The following is a 12,701-nucleotide window of genomic DNA, read 5'->3' on the forward strand; positions in this document are numbered from 1 at the left end:
TGCTACTGTGATGCATCTCCTTCAAAATAGTCCCCTTCTTACTGAACACACCGACTCCAACAGTGTTTTCACTATTGTAAACGTTCCTGGAAATTTTTTGCTGAGGTGTGTTAAGGACGCTCTCCGTATTTGCCTGGATGTCTTCAATCGAGTCAAATCGCTTCCCTTTCAGTGAAAATCTCAGTTTAGGAAACGGGTAGAAGTCCGCAGGATCAAAATCAGGGGAATATGGTGGTTGTGGAAGCACAGAAATTTTGAATTTGGTCAAAAATTCAACGATGGAAGAGGCACGATGAGCCGCAGCATCGTCATGGTGTAGCACCCAACTCCTGTCTTTCCACAATGCAGACCTTTTCTTCCACACCTTTTCATGCAAACGGTCAAGTACACATTTGCAGTTTTCCTGGTTAATTGTCTGTCCTCCAGGGATAAATTCATGATCGACAGTACCAGTCGATTCAAAAAAAGTTACCAACATTGTCTTCACCTTCGACCGACTTTGCCGTGCTTTTTTCTATCATGGTGAACCTGGAGTCTTCCACTGCGAAGACTGCACTTTGGTTTGAGGATCATACCCATATAACCACAATTTGACATCTTTGATTACCCTATTTAACAAATGTGGGTCATTTTTAGTCCAATGAATCAGCTCTTGGCACACTTCAAGCCGGTATTGTCTCTGGTCACTTGACAACACTTTTGGAATGAATTTCGTGGACCGCTACGGTCGCAGGTTCGATTCCTGCCTCGGGCATGGATGTGTGTGATGTCCTTAGGTTAGTTAGGTTTAAGTAGTTCTAAGTTCTAGGGGACTGATAACCTCAGAAGTTAAGTCGCATAGTGCTCAGAGCCATTTGAACTATTTTGATTTGGAAATGAAATGAGCGTTTGGCGTCATTGGCCGGGAGGCCCCTCGCGGGGCAGGTCCGGCCGCCTTGGCGCAGGTCTTATTACATTCGGCGCCACATTGGGCGACCTGCACGCCGGATGGGGATGAAATGATGATGAACACAACACAACACCCAGTCCCTGAGCGGAGAAAATCTCCGACCCAGCCGGGAATCGAACCCGGGCCCGGAGGACGTCAATCCGTCACGCTGACCACTCAGCTACTGGGGCGGACATTTTGATTTGAATTTCGTGGACACTCGACACCTATTCAGATCTTCAGTTAAAATTGACTGAACTGCATAGAAACTTAAGTCGAAAACTTTCACAACGTTTTCATTCGTTTTTGAGGTGAAAGGATGGCCGGACTGCAGTTCATCTTGAAATGCTTTGTGGCCATATTAAATCTGTTGCCCCAGACAAAAAACATTTGACAGGCTCATACAATTATCTCCAAAGGCTATTTTTAATAGTTCGTAAGTCTCAGAAGCAGATTTCAGAGCTTTAAAACAAAATTTCACACTAAGTCGTTGCTCCGTTTTTACGTACATTTTCACGCAGACAGAATCCTGCAACAAGCTCTAACATATCCGCAGCCAACCAGCTGTCACAACGAACTGAATAAAGGAAACGCAGTGTCCTGTCAGAGGGCGTTCAAGGACAAGGTAATGACTCATTCCCCAACCTCCGTGTACCTCCCCGCCAAACCAATAAGCAGTAGCGGATCCATTCTTAAAACTTTCCAATCAAAAAAATGGTTTAAATAGCTCTGAACACTATGGGACTTAACATCTGAGGTCATCAGTTCCCTAGAACTTAGAACTACTTAACTAACCTAAGGACTTCACACACATCCATGCCTGAGGCAGGATTCGAACCTGCGACCGTAGCAGTCGCGCGGTTCCGGACTGAAGCGCCTAGAACCGCTCGGTCACCACGGCCGGATTTCCAATGACAGCTCGTCATAGTTGTTAGAGACATAGTATTACGCTTGGAATTTAAATAAACAATGCTCAGTACATAATTTTGTGCCTCTGAAAGCTTACTTTTTATATCGGTTTTTCAAATGGTTCAAATGGCTCTGAGCACTATGGGACTTAACTTCTGAGGTCATCAGTCCCCTAGAACTTTGAACTACTTAAACCTAACTAACCTAAAGACATCCAACACATCCATGCCCGAGGCAGGATTCGAACCTGCGACCATAGCGGTCGCACGGTTCCAGACTAGCGCTAGAACCGCTCGGCCACCTCGGCCGGCTATCGGTTTTTCACATAAGTCTCCGGATTCTGGCGTTAGAAATGTGTGTCGGAAACTGGTGTTCTACATCTACATCTACGAAAATAGTCCACAAGCCTCCGTACAGCGTGTGGGGGAGGGTACCTTGTACTACTAAAAGCCATTTCTTTTCCTGTTCTACTCGCTAATAGTGCGAGAGAAAAACGACTATCTATATGTTTCCGTATAACACCTAATTTCTCGTATGTTATTTTCGTGGCCCTTACGAGCAGTGTTTGTTGGCGGATGTATAATCGTCTAGCATTCAGCTTCAAATGCCGGTTCTCTAAAGTTAGACCGTCGTCTTCCCACCAGGATTCCCATTAAAGCATCTGTTCGAACCTATAGGTAACAAACCTAGCAGCCCGTCTATGAATTGTTTTGATGTCCTCTTGAATCCGACCTGTTACGGATCCCAAACACTCGAGAGGTATTCAAGAGTAGGTTCACCAGTGTCCTATACGAGGTCTCCTTCACAGATGAACAACACTTTCCCAAAATTCTCCCAGTAAACCGAATTTGACCATTTGCTTTCCCTACGATAGTCCTGGCATGCTCGTTCCATTTAGTATCGCCTTGCATCGTTACGCCCAGATATTTAAATAACATCAGGCAGGACACTACTAATTCTGTATCCGAACATTACTGGTTTATTTCTCATACTAATCCGCATTAACTTACATTTTTCTACGTTTACAGCTAGCTGCCATTCATCACACCAACTAGAAATTTTGTCTAAGTCATCGTGTATCCTCTCACAGTCACTTCCTGGTCACCACAGAATTATCAGCTAACGCCCGCAAACTGCCGCCCACCCTGTTCGCCAAATCATTTGTATATACAGAGAGGAACAGCGGTCCTATCACACTCCTGACGATACAGTTGTCTCTGATAAACACTCGCCGTTGAGGACAACATACCAGGTTCTATAAATTAAAAAGTCTTCGAGCCACTCAAGTATCTGTGAACCTATTCCATATGTTCATATCTTCGTTAACAGCCTACAATGGGGCAGTGTGTCAAATGCTTTCCGGACATATAGAAATATGGAATCTGACTTTTAGCTTCGCCAATAGTTTGTGGTATATCACGTGAGAAAACGGCAAGCTGAGTTTCGCAGGAGTGATATTTTCTAAAACTGTGCTTTTCTGTCTCAAGAAAATGTAGTATGTTGTAACTGAGATTCTACAGCAAAGCGAAGTTGGAGATATTGGTCTATAATTTTGCGGGTCAGTTCTTTTACCCTTTCTTATATACAGCAGTTACCGGCGCTCTTTTCCAGTCACTTGGGAGTTTGAGCTGGGTGAGAAGATTCTATAAATGCAAAGTAAGTAAGGCGCCAGTGCCGTATTCATCGATCTCGTTATGAAGCTGATGATGTCTGGTTCAGCATCTATTCACTTAGGCGGTGTTTCGAACACTGTACTCTTCTATTAACTATTGACGGAAACATCTTGTCTCTGTATTTCAAATCAGGGTGTGCATAGTTGATCATTCAGGATAAATTGATGTCTATTGCACACCGTACGTACTGAAAACTACATCGCTATAGTTGTTTGGTTATTTATTCGCATTCAGCAGCTTGTTCATGGACAATCACAGTCTATTTACAGCTCTCGCACAGTTCACATTGTCTCGATCAGAGCTTCACAGTGAACGTGCCCAGCGAGCAGACACTGAACGCAGGCACTCGTGTCGCGGGCAGTCTGTCCCCCTCTCCCTCCCTCCCCTCCCCCCTCCCCATCGCCACAGGGAACAGGTGGGGCAGCCTTTTGGAGACTTGTATAAACGAGAAAATCGATCCTGAAGGAAATGCTTGGAGAAATCTAGAATTTCTTTATATTCACTGAAGAGTTACAGATCAGTTACTTCAAGCTGCAGATCAGCGCAAAACTGGATGCCGGAAGTTCTTTCATTTTCCCATTCAGCTGCGCTACGAATCCTGATCACCCTCCCCACCCCACTCCCCTGCAACATGATTGGATCACCTAAAGCAATAAATTCCATGGCAAACCTACACTTTCTACACCTTATTCATCGCTGCTAAGAATATCACATCGAGCTACGTGCCTGCGATATCTACACTTCCATAGAGCTCTAAGGAATGTGCTATAAACTCCTTACAAAGAAAATGCAAGCTGGTTCTAAACGTCATAACCTGTATGGATCGCATGGTTGTCAAATTTAAAAACGACACTACGCGAAATTGGTCTATCTGAAGCCGATGTGGATGTTCAGCTACAGCTAGCAAGTATTCCTTTATGAAGTTACCCTCCATGAAAGCGTGCAAGGACTTCGCTAAAAGAAATGCAGTTTTGTAGCTCATCCGAACGTCACATTCACTTTGATTTTTCTTTCTCCTCTACTTACTCTTCAGAGAGATTCCCTTTAGGCCTAGAAACCCCTTATATCCGCTCAGGTACCACACGTTTTCCGTTTCTTCACTGTTTGACTCTGTAACACAAATATACTCAACGTCCTGTAGGTATTCAGCGATTTATGAGACACTGAACAATTTGCGAACTCGCCTTCTCGCGTATAATGATGAGATCCTTTTCAATATGGATAGAAGTGCTAAGATATTTACGGTATTACACATTACTGACTCGCCACTGCCGTTTTCAGATCATACTCTGACACTCCGCTCCTTCCCACGTTCGTCAGGCATCAGCAAAAACCCCTTGTGAGTGCGTTAGCGTCACTAGAATCAATGATTTAGCTGAGCACAATTTATTTAATTTCTGTATGGTTGTCAAAGAAGCACACGAGTTTACATAGATTTTGATATGACAATTTCAGGACAGTTGACAATACAACGCATTACGTCCTGTTTGGCAGAAATAGCACTGAACAAAACAACATCAAATTTAAATAGAAGGTTCTCTGCAAGATTTTTCTTACATATACAACATGGAGTTGGCCAATAGTACGACAAATCATCGGATTCCGGTTCTAAGTTCGGTAATATTTAGGATGACAATCAGGTCTACGAAGGATGGTTGGGTTTTGAGACAAGAAGAGCAAAAGATTACTCGAGGATGCTCGAGTTCACAGTGGACGCAAGCTGTTGAACCAACAAGTTTACGCCTCTGCCAGCAGCATTTACCTTTTGCGGGGATGTCCTGTCGGCTGCATGGCTGCTCTCACCCTCTGACAATCCTATTAAAAGCTAACCAAATCTTTACAGATTTTATCAGCTGAAACTGTCCTATGTTTCTCGTTAGGTGAAAAAACATGCACTCATCCCTTGTCTGGAAAATATGGCAATATACACGTGCATAGATGGTGCAACGTGTATACTTCAATGCCCTCTCAGTTCTCACAAGAGTAATTAACTAAGCGGCTGTCTCGTTTCTCTGTTATCGGAGCTCAACGACTCTTCAGCTAATTTCTAGCTAAATGTCAGCCAAAGTGAGCGCAGTGCTCACCACAAAATTCCTCTTTTGGCGTCGTACAGAGCGTGATGCGCCCTGTTCTACACGTGACGCTGGTTCACAGGGGAGTCCCCGAAGTTTTCGGTCTTGTGTCTTTCGAGCGTCACGTCACGCCTTTTTCAGACCAATGGGAGTGTTCCTTTCATCTTGTGGAAACTACCTACGCCAATCGAAAAGGGGCCTACCTTTAAACTGAGTCGAGAGATCGGCCCTTTCTACTCCTTCCGAGTCTATTACAGCCGATTGGACATTTTGTGCCCACTCCTGACGCCTAGAAGTTACACGCAGACATCACGAGCGTACCACTGATATGCCATTGATCAATTGCGTCGCTGGTCTGTTTGTATCCATCTGGAAATTCCCCAACGCATTTTTCTAAGGAATTTCTCTGTAGCAGGCAGCACTATGCCGCTACCTGCTCACTTCGATATATCGCCTAGCGCGTTCGTTGTCCCTCTCGCCGCAGGGCACCGACCCCTTTTAGAAGCGTTCTGTTGTACTTGGGCCGTGACGATGCAACTCGCGTCTGCCCCATACTGAAATGTTTCTTCCAGCAGCTTTTTTCACCTTTTGCTCATTGACACACAGGATTTGGATTCTGTGTGTTAATACTGTCGAATCGAGTGTCATCCCTTTGCATTACCTACTGCACATTTTGTTAGGCAAACCTGCTTATTATTGCCAAAGTATGTCAGGTGACATGTTCATCTACTTGTTACCGCATAAAAAAATCTCATGTAAGGTGCTAATTTCATATTCATTCAAGCTGTCATCTTACAATACCACCGTCAAAACTGACCTTCCCCTATTCCACAGTTGGCACTTGTCTCGCGTTGTCGTGACCACATTATGTGCATACCTTTCCTTCATTCCCACTGTGCCACAACTTTGCTCATAAGCAAGAATGTGAACGGACAAAGAAGGAAGGAGATTATAGTTTAATGTTCCACTGACGGTGAGCTCATTAGAGACGGGGCACAGGCACGCATTACGGAAGTATGGAGAAGGAAATCGACAATGGCCTTTTCAAAGGAACCATCCTGGCATTTGTCCAGAATGCCTTACAGAAATCACGGTAACCCTGAATTTGGATGGCTGGATGCGGATTTCAATCATCGTCCTCCGAATATGAGTCCAGTGTGCCAATCACGGGACTGACGTGCTCAGTGCAACATCGTGATCAGGTGCTAGTGCTCTCGCTTATGTCAGTGAGTTGTGAATCCCAGGTCTGCCCATTGATTCAACTCCATGTTGGCGATTTACAGTGGAAAGGAACAGCGTACAGCGTGGCACTGCAACCAGTAGCTTCAAGCCAGGTTTCCATATGCAGCTAAAGTGATGGAACAGCAAGTGGCGTGACAACTGATACGGCAGTGGCGCCGTTTGCTGCTGTCAAAATTCTTATAGCACGGTTTTTAACATGGCGCCAACTGAGGTTCTTTGGACAAATGTTTGCATTGGAAGTCAGATTATGGCATTAGAATTGCACCAAGAATCCGATACGAACAAGACTAAGCATAAAGATTTTGGTTTGCAAGTGGGGTTTGCGCAGTAATAACTCAGGGGCAGTAAAAACACTTAGATGCAGTAGCACCCCTCAGAGAAAATCGATGCCTAAGCAACTTTTGGATAAAGTGCGAGGTGACGCAGAGGTTGACACACTGAACTCGCATTCGGCAGGTTGACGGTTCAAACCCGCGTCCGCCCAGCCTGATTTAGGTTTTCCGTGATTTTCCTATGTGGCTTCGGGCAAACTCCCGGATGGTTCCTTTGAGAGGGCACGAATGACTTCCTTCCCCATCCTTCCCTAGTCCGGAGGAACCCACACTCAAATCAACCAAACAACCAACTTTCGGATAGTAAAAATAAGTTTCAAGTATTTGTTGAGCTCTATTAAAAGATTCGATCCTCACGTTGGATATGCAAGTCTTGCTCAAGTGAAACTAAAACTGATACTTCGTTATTTGACATCTAGCGATTACCTGACATCCTCCAATATTTATACCACGTCTTCAAAACTACTATATCAATGTTCTGGTGTGTTGAGCGCTATTTACAATGCCCAGAAGAGTCGTTTGAAAGCTAATATTTTCGTTCTAGCTCCCCACATCAGTTAAAAACGACGAAATACTAAAGTTATCCTACGCTGAATTCTGGAGTTACGGTTCTTGCAGGTGCGCCACCAGAGACCTCGCTACTTCATTTCTCAATTCCGCTGGACAAGTGTTTAAGAGTACTGAAGATCCTAGTACTAGAACCTGATATACTGCCAGTATTGCATTAAATTTCATCATTTGCATATTTAAGGAAGCCAATTCGAACCTACAAATCATTTTACACTAATTGCCCAGTAATACTCGCTTACTCTCACACAAATCATCTCCAAGCTAGTCGTAGGTTGTGTCCCAAAAATGAACAGCATAGAGACAGAAGAGATGACACTTTCTGCAGGACCTGACCATCATTTCACAGGGCAATGCTCAAACACGTACAGTGCAAGCTGTTGTTGATTTGTTTGACTGATGGGGCTGCTAAGTGCTATACCACCTACTGCACTCCCCTGACTTATGCCCTCGTAAGTTCAACTCGATTTCTAAACTGAAAGAAACACGTCACGGCATTCGCTTCAGAACTGCTACAAATTCGTCGAGCAATAGACAGCGCTGCTCGAACTGTCAACACAGCTGGCACTGCTAAGAGTGTCCTGCGACTTACACATCGCTGGCAACGGGTTATACACAATGCTGGTGACTACTTCGAAGGTCAGTAAAACTTTGAAACACGTATCTATTTTGTACGAGCTGTAAATAAATAGTTGCTACTATTAAAGTTCCAACACTCGTATTAGTGCGAACGTCAATACACACGTTAGCTTTGAAAGCACTGAAAACAAGATGGCAGCTGCTAGTTTTGCTTTTGACGCCAATTGATGGTGGGGGAAGGAATGTACCGTCACAAAGCTAAAGCGATGTTAAATTTTGTGCCAGCCTAAAAGTGGCGATGCTCGAGTGATGCCATAGAAACGTGAACGTTTCCACAAGCACCTGCGGTGACGTCACTCTAGTGCCGGTAAAGTTGAGTCTCTTTTGCTACTGTCAAAACCCCGGCTTTAAAGCAAGATCACACTGACCGCTACCGCACTGTCACGGCATTGTCGCGTCAAGGTGTATCCACACTGTCCGTCTACGTCACTGCGCGTCAAGTCAATTCAGATCAAGTGATCTCAACTCGTATGGCTTTCCTCAACGTTTTTCTCGCAAGTATTGCGACCTTCGCGAAAAGATTTTCACCTCTTTCTACGCGCGCAGTACTACACTCCTGGAAATGGAAAAAGGAACACATTGACACCGGTGTGTCAGACCCACCATACTTGCTCCAGACACTGCGAGAGGGCTGTACAAGCAATGATCACACGCACGGCACAGCGGACACACCAGGAACCGCGGTGTTGGCCGTCGAATGGCGCTAGCTGCGCAGCATTTGTGCACCGCCGCCGTCAGTGTCAGCCAGTTTGCCGTGGCATACGGAGCTCCATCGCAGTCTTTAACACTGGTAGCATGCCGCGACAGCGTGGACGTGAACCGTATGTGCAGTTGACGGACTTTGAGCGAGGGCGTATAGTGGGCATGCGGGAGGCCGGGTGGACGTACCGCCGAATTGCTCAACACGTGGGGCGTGAGGTCTCCACAGTACATCGATGTTGTCGCCAGTGGTCGGCGGAAGGTGCACGTGCCCGTCGACCTGGGACCGGACCGCAGCGACGCACGGATGCACGCCAAGACCGTAGGATCCTACGCAGTGCCGTAGGGGACCGCACCGCCACTTCCCAGCAAATTAGGGACACTGTTGCTCCTGGGGTATCGGCGAGGACCATTCGCAGCCGTCTCCATGAAGCTGGGCTACGGTCCCGCACACCGTTAGGCCGTCTTCCGCTCACGCCCCAACATCGTGCAGCCCGCCTCCAGTGGTGTCGCGACAGGCGTGAATGGAGGGACGAATGGAGACGTGTCGTCTTCAGCGATGAGAGTCGCTTCTGCCTTGGTGCCAATGATGGTCGTATGCGTGTTTGGCGCCGTGCAGGTGAGCGCCACAATCAGGACTGCATACGACCGAGGCACACAGGGCCAACACCCGGCATCATGGTGTGGGGAGCGATCTCCTACACTGGCCGTACACCACTGGTGATCGTCGAGGGGACACTGAATAGTGCACGGTACATCCAAACCGTCATCGAACCCATCGTTCTACCAGTCCTAGACCGGCAAGGGAACCTGCTGTTCCAACAGGACAATGCACGTCCGCATGTATCCCGTGCCACCCAACGTGCTCTAGAAGGTGTAAGGCAACTACCCTGGCTAGCAAGATCTCCGGATCTGTCCCCCATTGAGCATGTTTGGGACTGGATGAAGCGTCGTCTCACGCGGTCTGCACGTCCAGCACGAACGCTGGTCCAACTGAGGCGCCAGGTGGAAATGGCATGGCAAGCCGTTCCACAGGACTACATCCAGCATCTCTACGATCGTCTCCATGGGAGAATAGCAGCCTGCATTGCTGCTAAAGGTGGATATACACTGTACTAGTGCCGATATTGTGCATGCTCTGTTGCCTGTGTCTATGTGCCTGTGGTTCTGTCAGTGTGATCATGTGATGTATCTGACCCCAGGAATGTGTCAATAAAGTTTCCCCTTCCTGGGACAATGAATTCACGGTGTTCTTATTTCAATTTCCAGGAGTGTAGATCCAAATTTGTACAAAAATGACATATGTTGGACTCAAATGATTTACAGCTTGCAGGGATAGCTTGCATTTAGACAAGGAAGGCACAAGTACAAAACAACGCAAAAAGGTGTGTGGGCCCGATAAATATCATTGCGCGGTACAGAAAGAGAATTTCACATACTATAAAAGGAGCTTGAGGAAGAGGAATCTGCATTTTATAAGTATTTTAGGAAGTCGGAGCACCAGTTTTTCATTTGTTACGTCAAACTGCACACAGACTTGTTAAAAGGAACAGAATGTTACAGGCTGCCATCACATCTCGTGAAAAACTGGTTTGCTTAAAAATGAGTTTAGTTCAGTGCAAATTTTTGTGCATATGTCCCTCGAAGCTTTCCCTTCAAGATTTGTAGGATTTGTTTACATCTTGTATTTGCCTTTCAATAGTTAAAGTGCCTAATATATACTGACGTTAGCTAGCGAAACCACAGAAATATTGGCCACTGATGCTTGCAAAATTGTTTCACACACAGTCAAGGGATCTACTTAACAACAAATAAGCCTACCACGAACACACATTTAGCCAAACAACTCTAATACATTACTTGATGTATACTTCACTAAAAAAGCATTTTGCCACTGTTACAAATTCTGAAAGTTTCAGTCCTTTTCTTTATGAACGATTGCAGATGCCTGACAGCATGCAAAAAGATTCCACTTACTAATTACTCTGCTTCTAACCACATTTCATTTCAAGTTACAGCCGCATTGAAACCCATTTGATTGTTAAATATTAAGCAAGGTGCCAGTATACATAAAAATCCAGTTTATAAATGTAGTAGGGAGCAAGTAATTTAGTGCACCCATGTCGTATAATTCAGACTGCTGCGTCACTGCTTCAACTAATCTTTCGTCATTTATTATAAAATTATAAATTTTAGCAAAAGAAATAACGAAACAAAACAGTTTGTAATAACAAAAATAACGAATAACAACCACGAAAATCACGTCGAAACGAAATACGTATGGAAATCTGAACGTGCCCGTCGGGAAGAAATGAGCTTGCGGATCACGTGATCAACAACGGAAGTATGAAGTCATCCATCAAAACTCTCTTTTCGAGAAACCTTAACGGTGCGGAGACATGACGGGACGGCCGCTATGCATGCCGCCATTTGAAATGCAGCGTGGACTGGCCTTTATTCTGCGGCACCTATCGTAGTGGGCGCTTTGTAGTACTCGTAATATATTTAGCTTTCATTTTTGTGTTTGTTTGGGTATGGTGAGGGTACTCAGTCACAGCAGTATTAATTATGAATGGCATAAAGGAAACGCGGCAGGGATTGCTTTAAGAAGCTACAGCGAGAGTTTTCTGAGCCTGCAAATTTTTATAGGGAGAGTCAGAAGCAGAAACAGTGGTCCGACGCGTCGCTTGCCTCAGCGTTGCCATTTATCAGGGAAAGCAATAGATGGATCATAAGGTGCGAGAAAGAGACAGCGACCACAATGATTTCTCCACTCCTCTCTGCGCAGAAAGCGTCACGCAGCCGTCTTCTTACTGGCACAGCACTGTAGTTCCAAGAAATACCATGCAAAAGATAATGCACTTACCGACGGTATCTTTTCCTTGCTGCCTCCAAGGTGTCAAAGCTCTCGTTCAGAAGGTAAAGACGCAACCCACGCGCGGTATTGCTGATGAACCATTCCCAGTCGACGTCTACGATGTCACAGGGAAAGAGCTTGCGGTCGACTGCACCCATACGGCCCAGGAGGGACGCAAGGTTGTCATCTTTGAACGTCCACTCTCTAGTTATGAATGGTTCCAGAGCCTGTGAGGCCCCATGAATACGCGAGTACATGTTCCACAGTCTGAAAAATTGGTTTGATGTCAGTACGTGAAGCCAAAATTCTCTGTCGCGATTCATTGTCAACGTGGAAGTCATATAAGAACATTGAGGAGCTTTGTGGAATACAACCTATAGATCTATGGCTTATTTTTCGGGAGAACATTTTCAATGACCCGCCACATTGTACAGAATATTCCCTCCAAGCTTGGTTTCAGAATCCCGTTATTTCAGTGAATGGCAACACTGTGTCTGTCTGATGTGTAGTTAGCTGCTCGTAAGTTTATAAGTTTGTTTTTACATCAGACGAAGTGACGTGGAAACGAATGAAAATAAAAAAGATTTACTGCTGTAGTAGTTTGCACAAGACAGAAACTAAAAGGAAGAAGTCAACTGCTGATGCATACATGAACAATACTGGAGCTGAGGTTAGGGAAAAGAAATTTTTGCTAAAGAACGAATTTTCCAAGAAAAAATGTCACCTAAAAGTGTAACAAAACCAGCAAAAGGAATTACATGAAATGTTTCATAATGGACAGAG

General features: G+C 45.2%; 1 protein-coding gene across 1 annotated transcript in view; it reads right to left on the reverse strand.

Moving 5' to 3' along the window:
- LOC126100507 (fatty acyl-CoA reductase 1-like) overlaps positions 1-12,701 on the reverse strand; it is a 192,103-nt gene that overhangs the window by 8,806 nt on the left and 170,596 nt on the right. Inside the window, exon 7 of the mRNA XM_049911117.1 lies at positions 11,928-12,185. Coding sequence (XP_049767074.1) covers positions 11,928-12,185 — 258 coding nt within the window. The remainder of the gene's footprint in view (positions 1-11,927; positions 12,186-12,701) is intronic.

Source organism: Schistocerca cancellata, chromosome 9 (assembly GCF_023864275.1).
Source record: "Schistocerca cancellata isolate TAMUIC-IGC-003103 chromosome 9, iqSchCanc2.1, whole genome shotgun sequence".
NCBI lineage: Eukaryota > Metazoa > Arthropoda > Insecta > Orthoptera > Acrididae > Schistocerca > Schistocerca cancellata.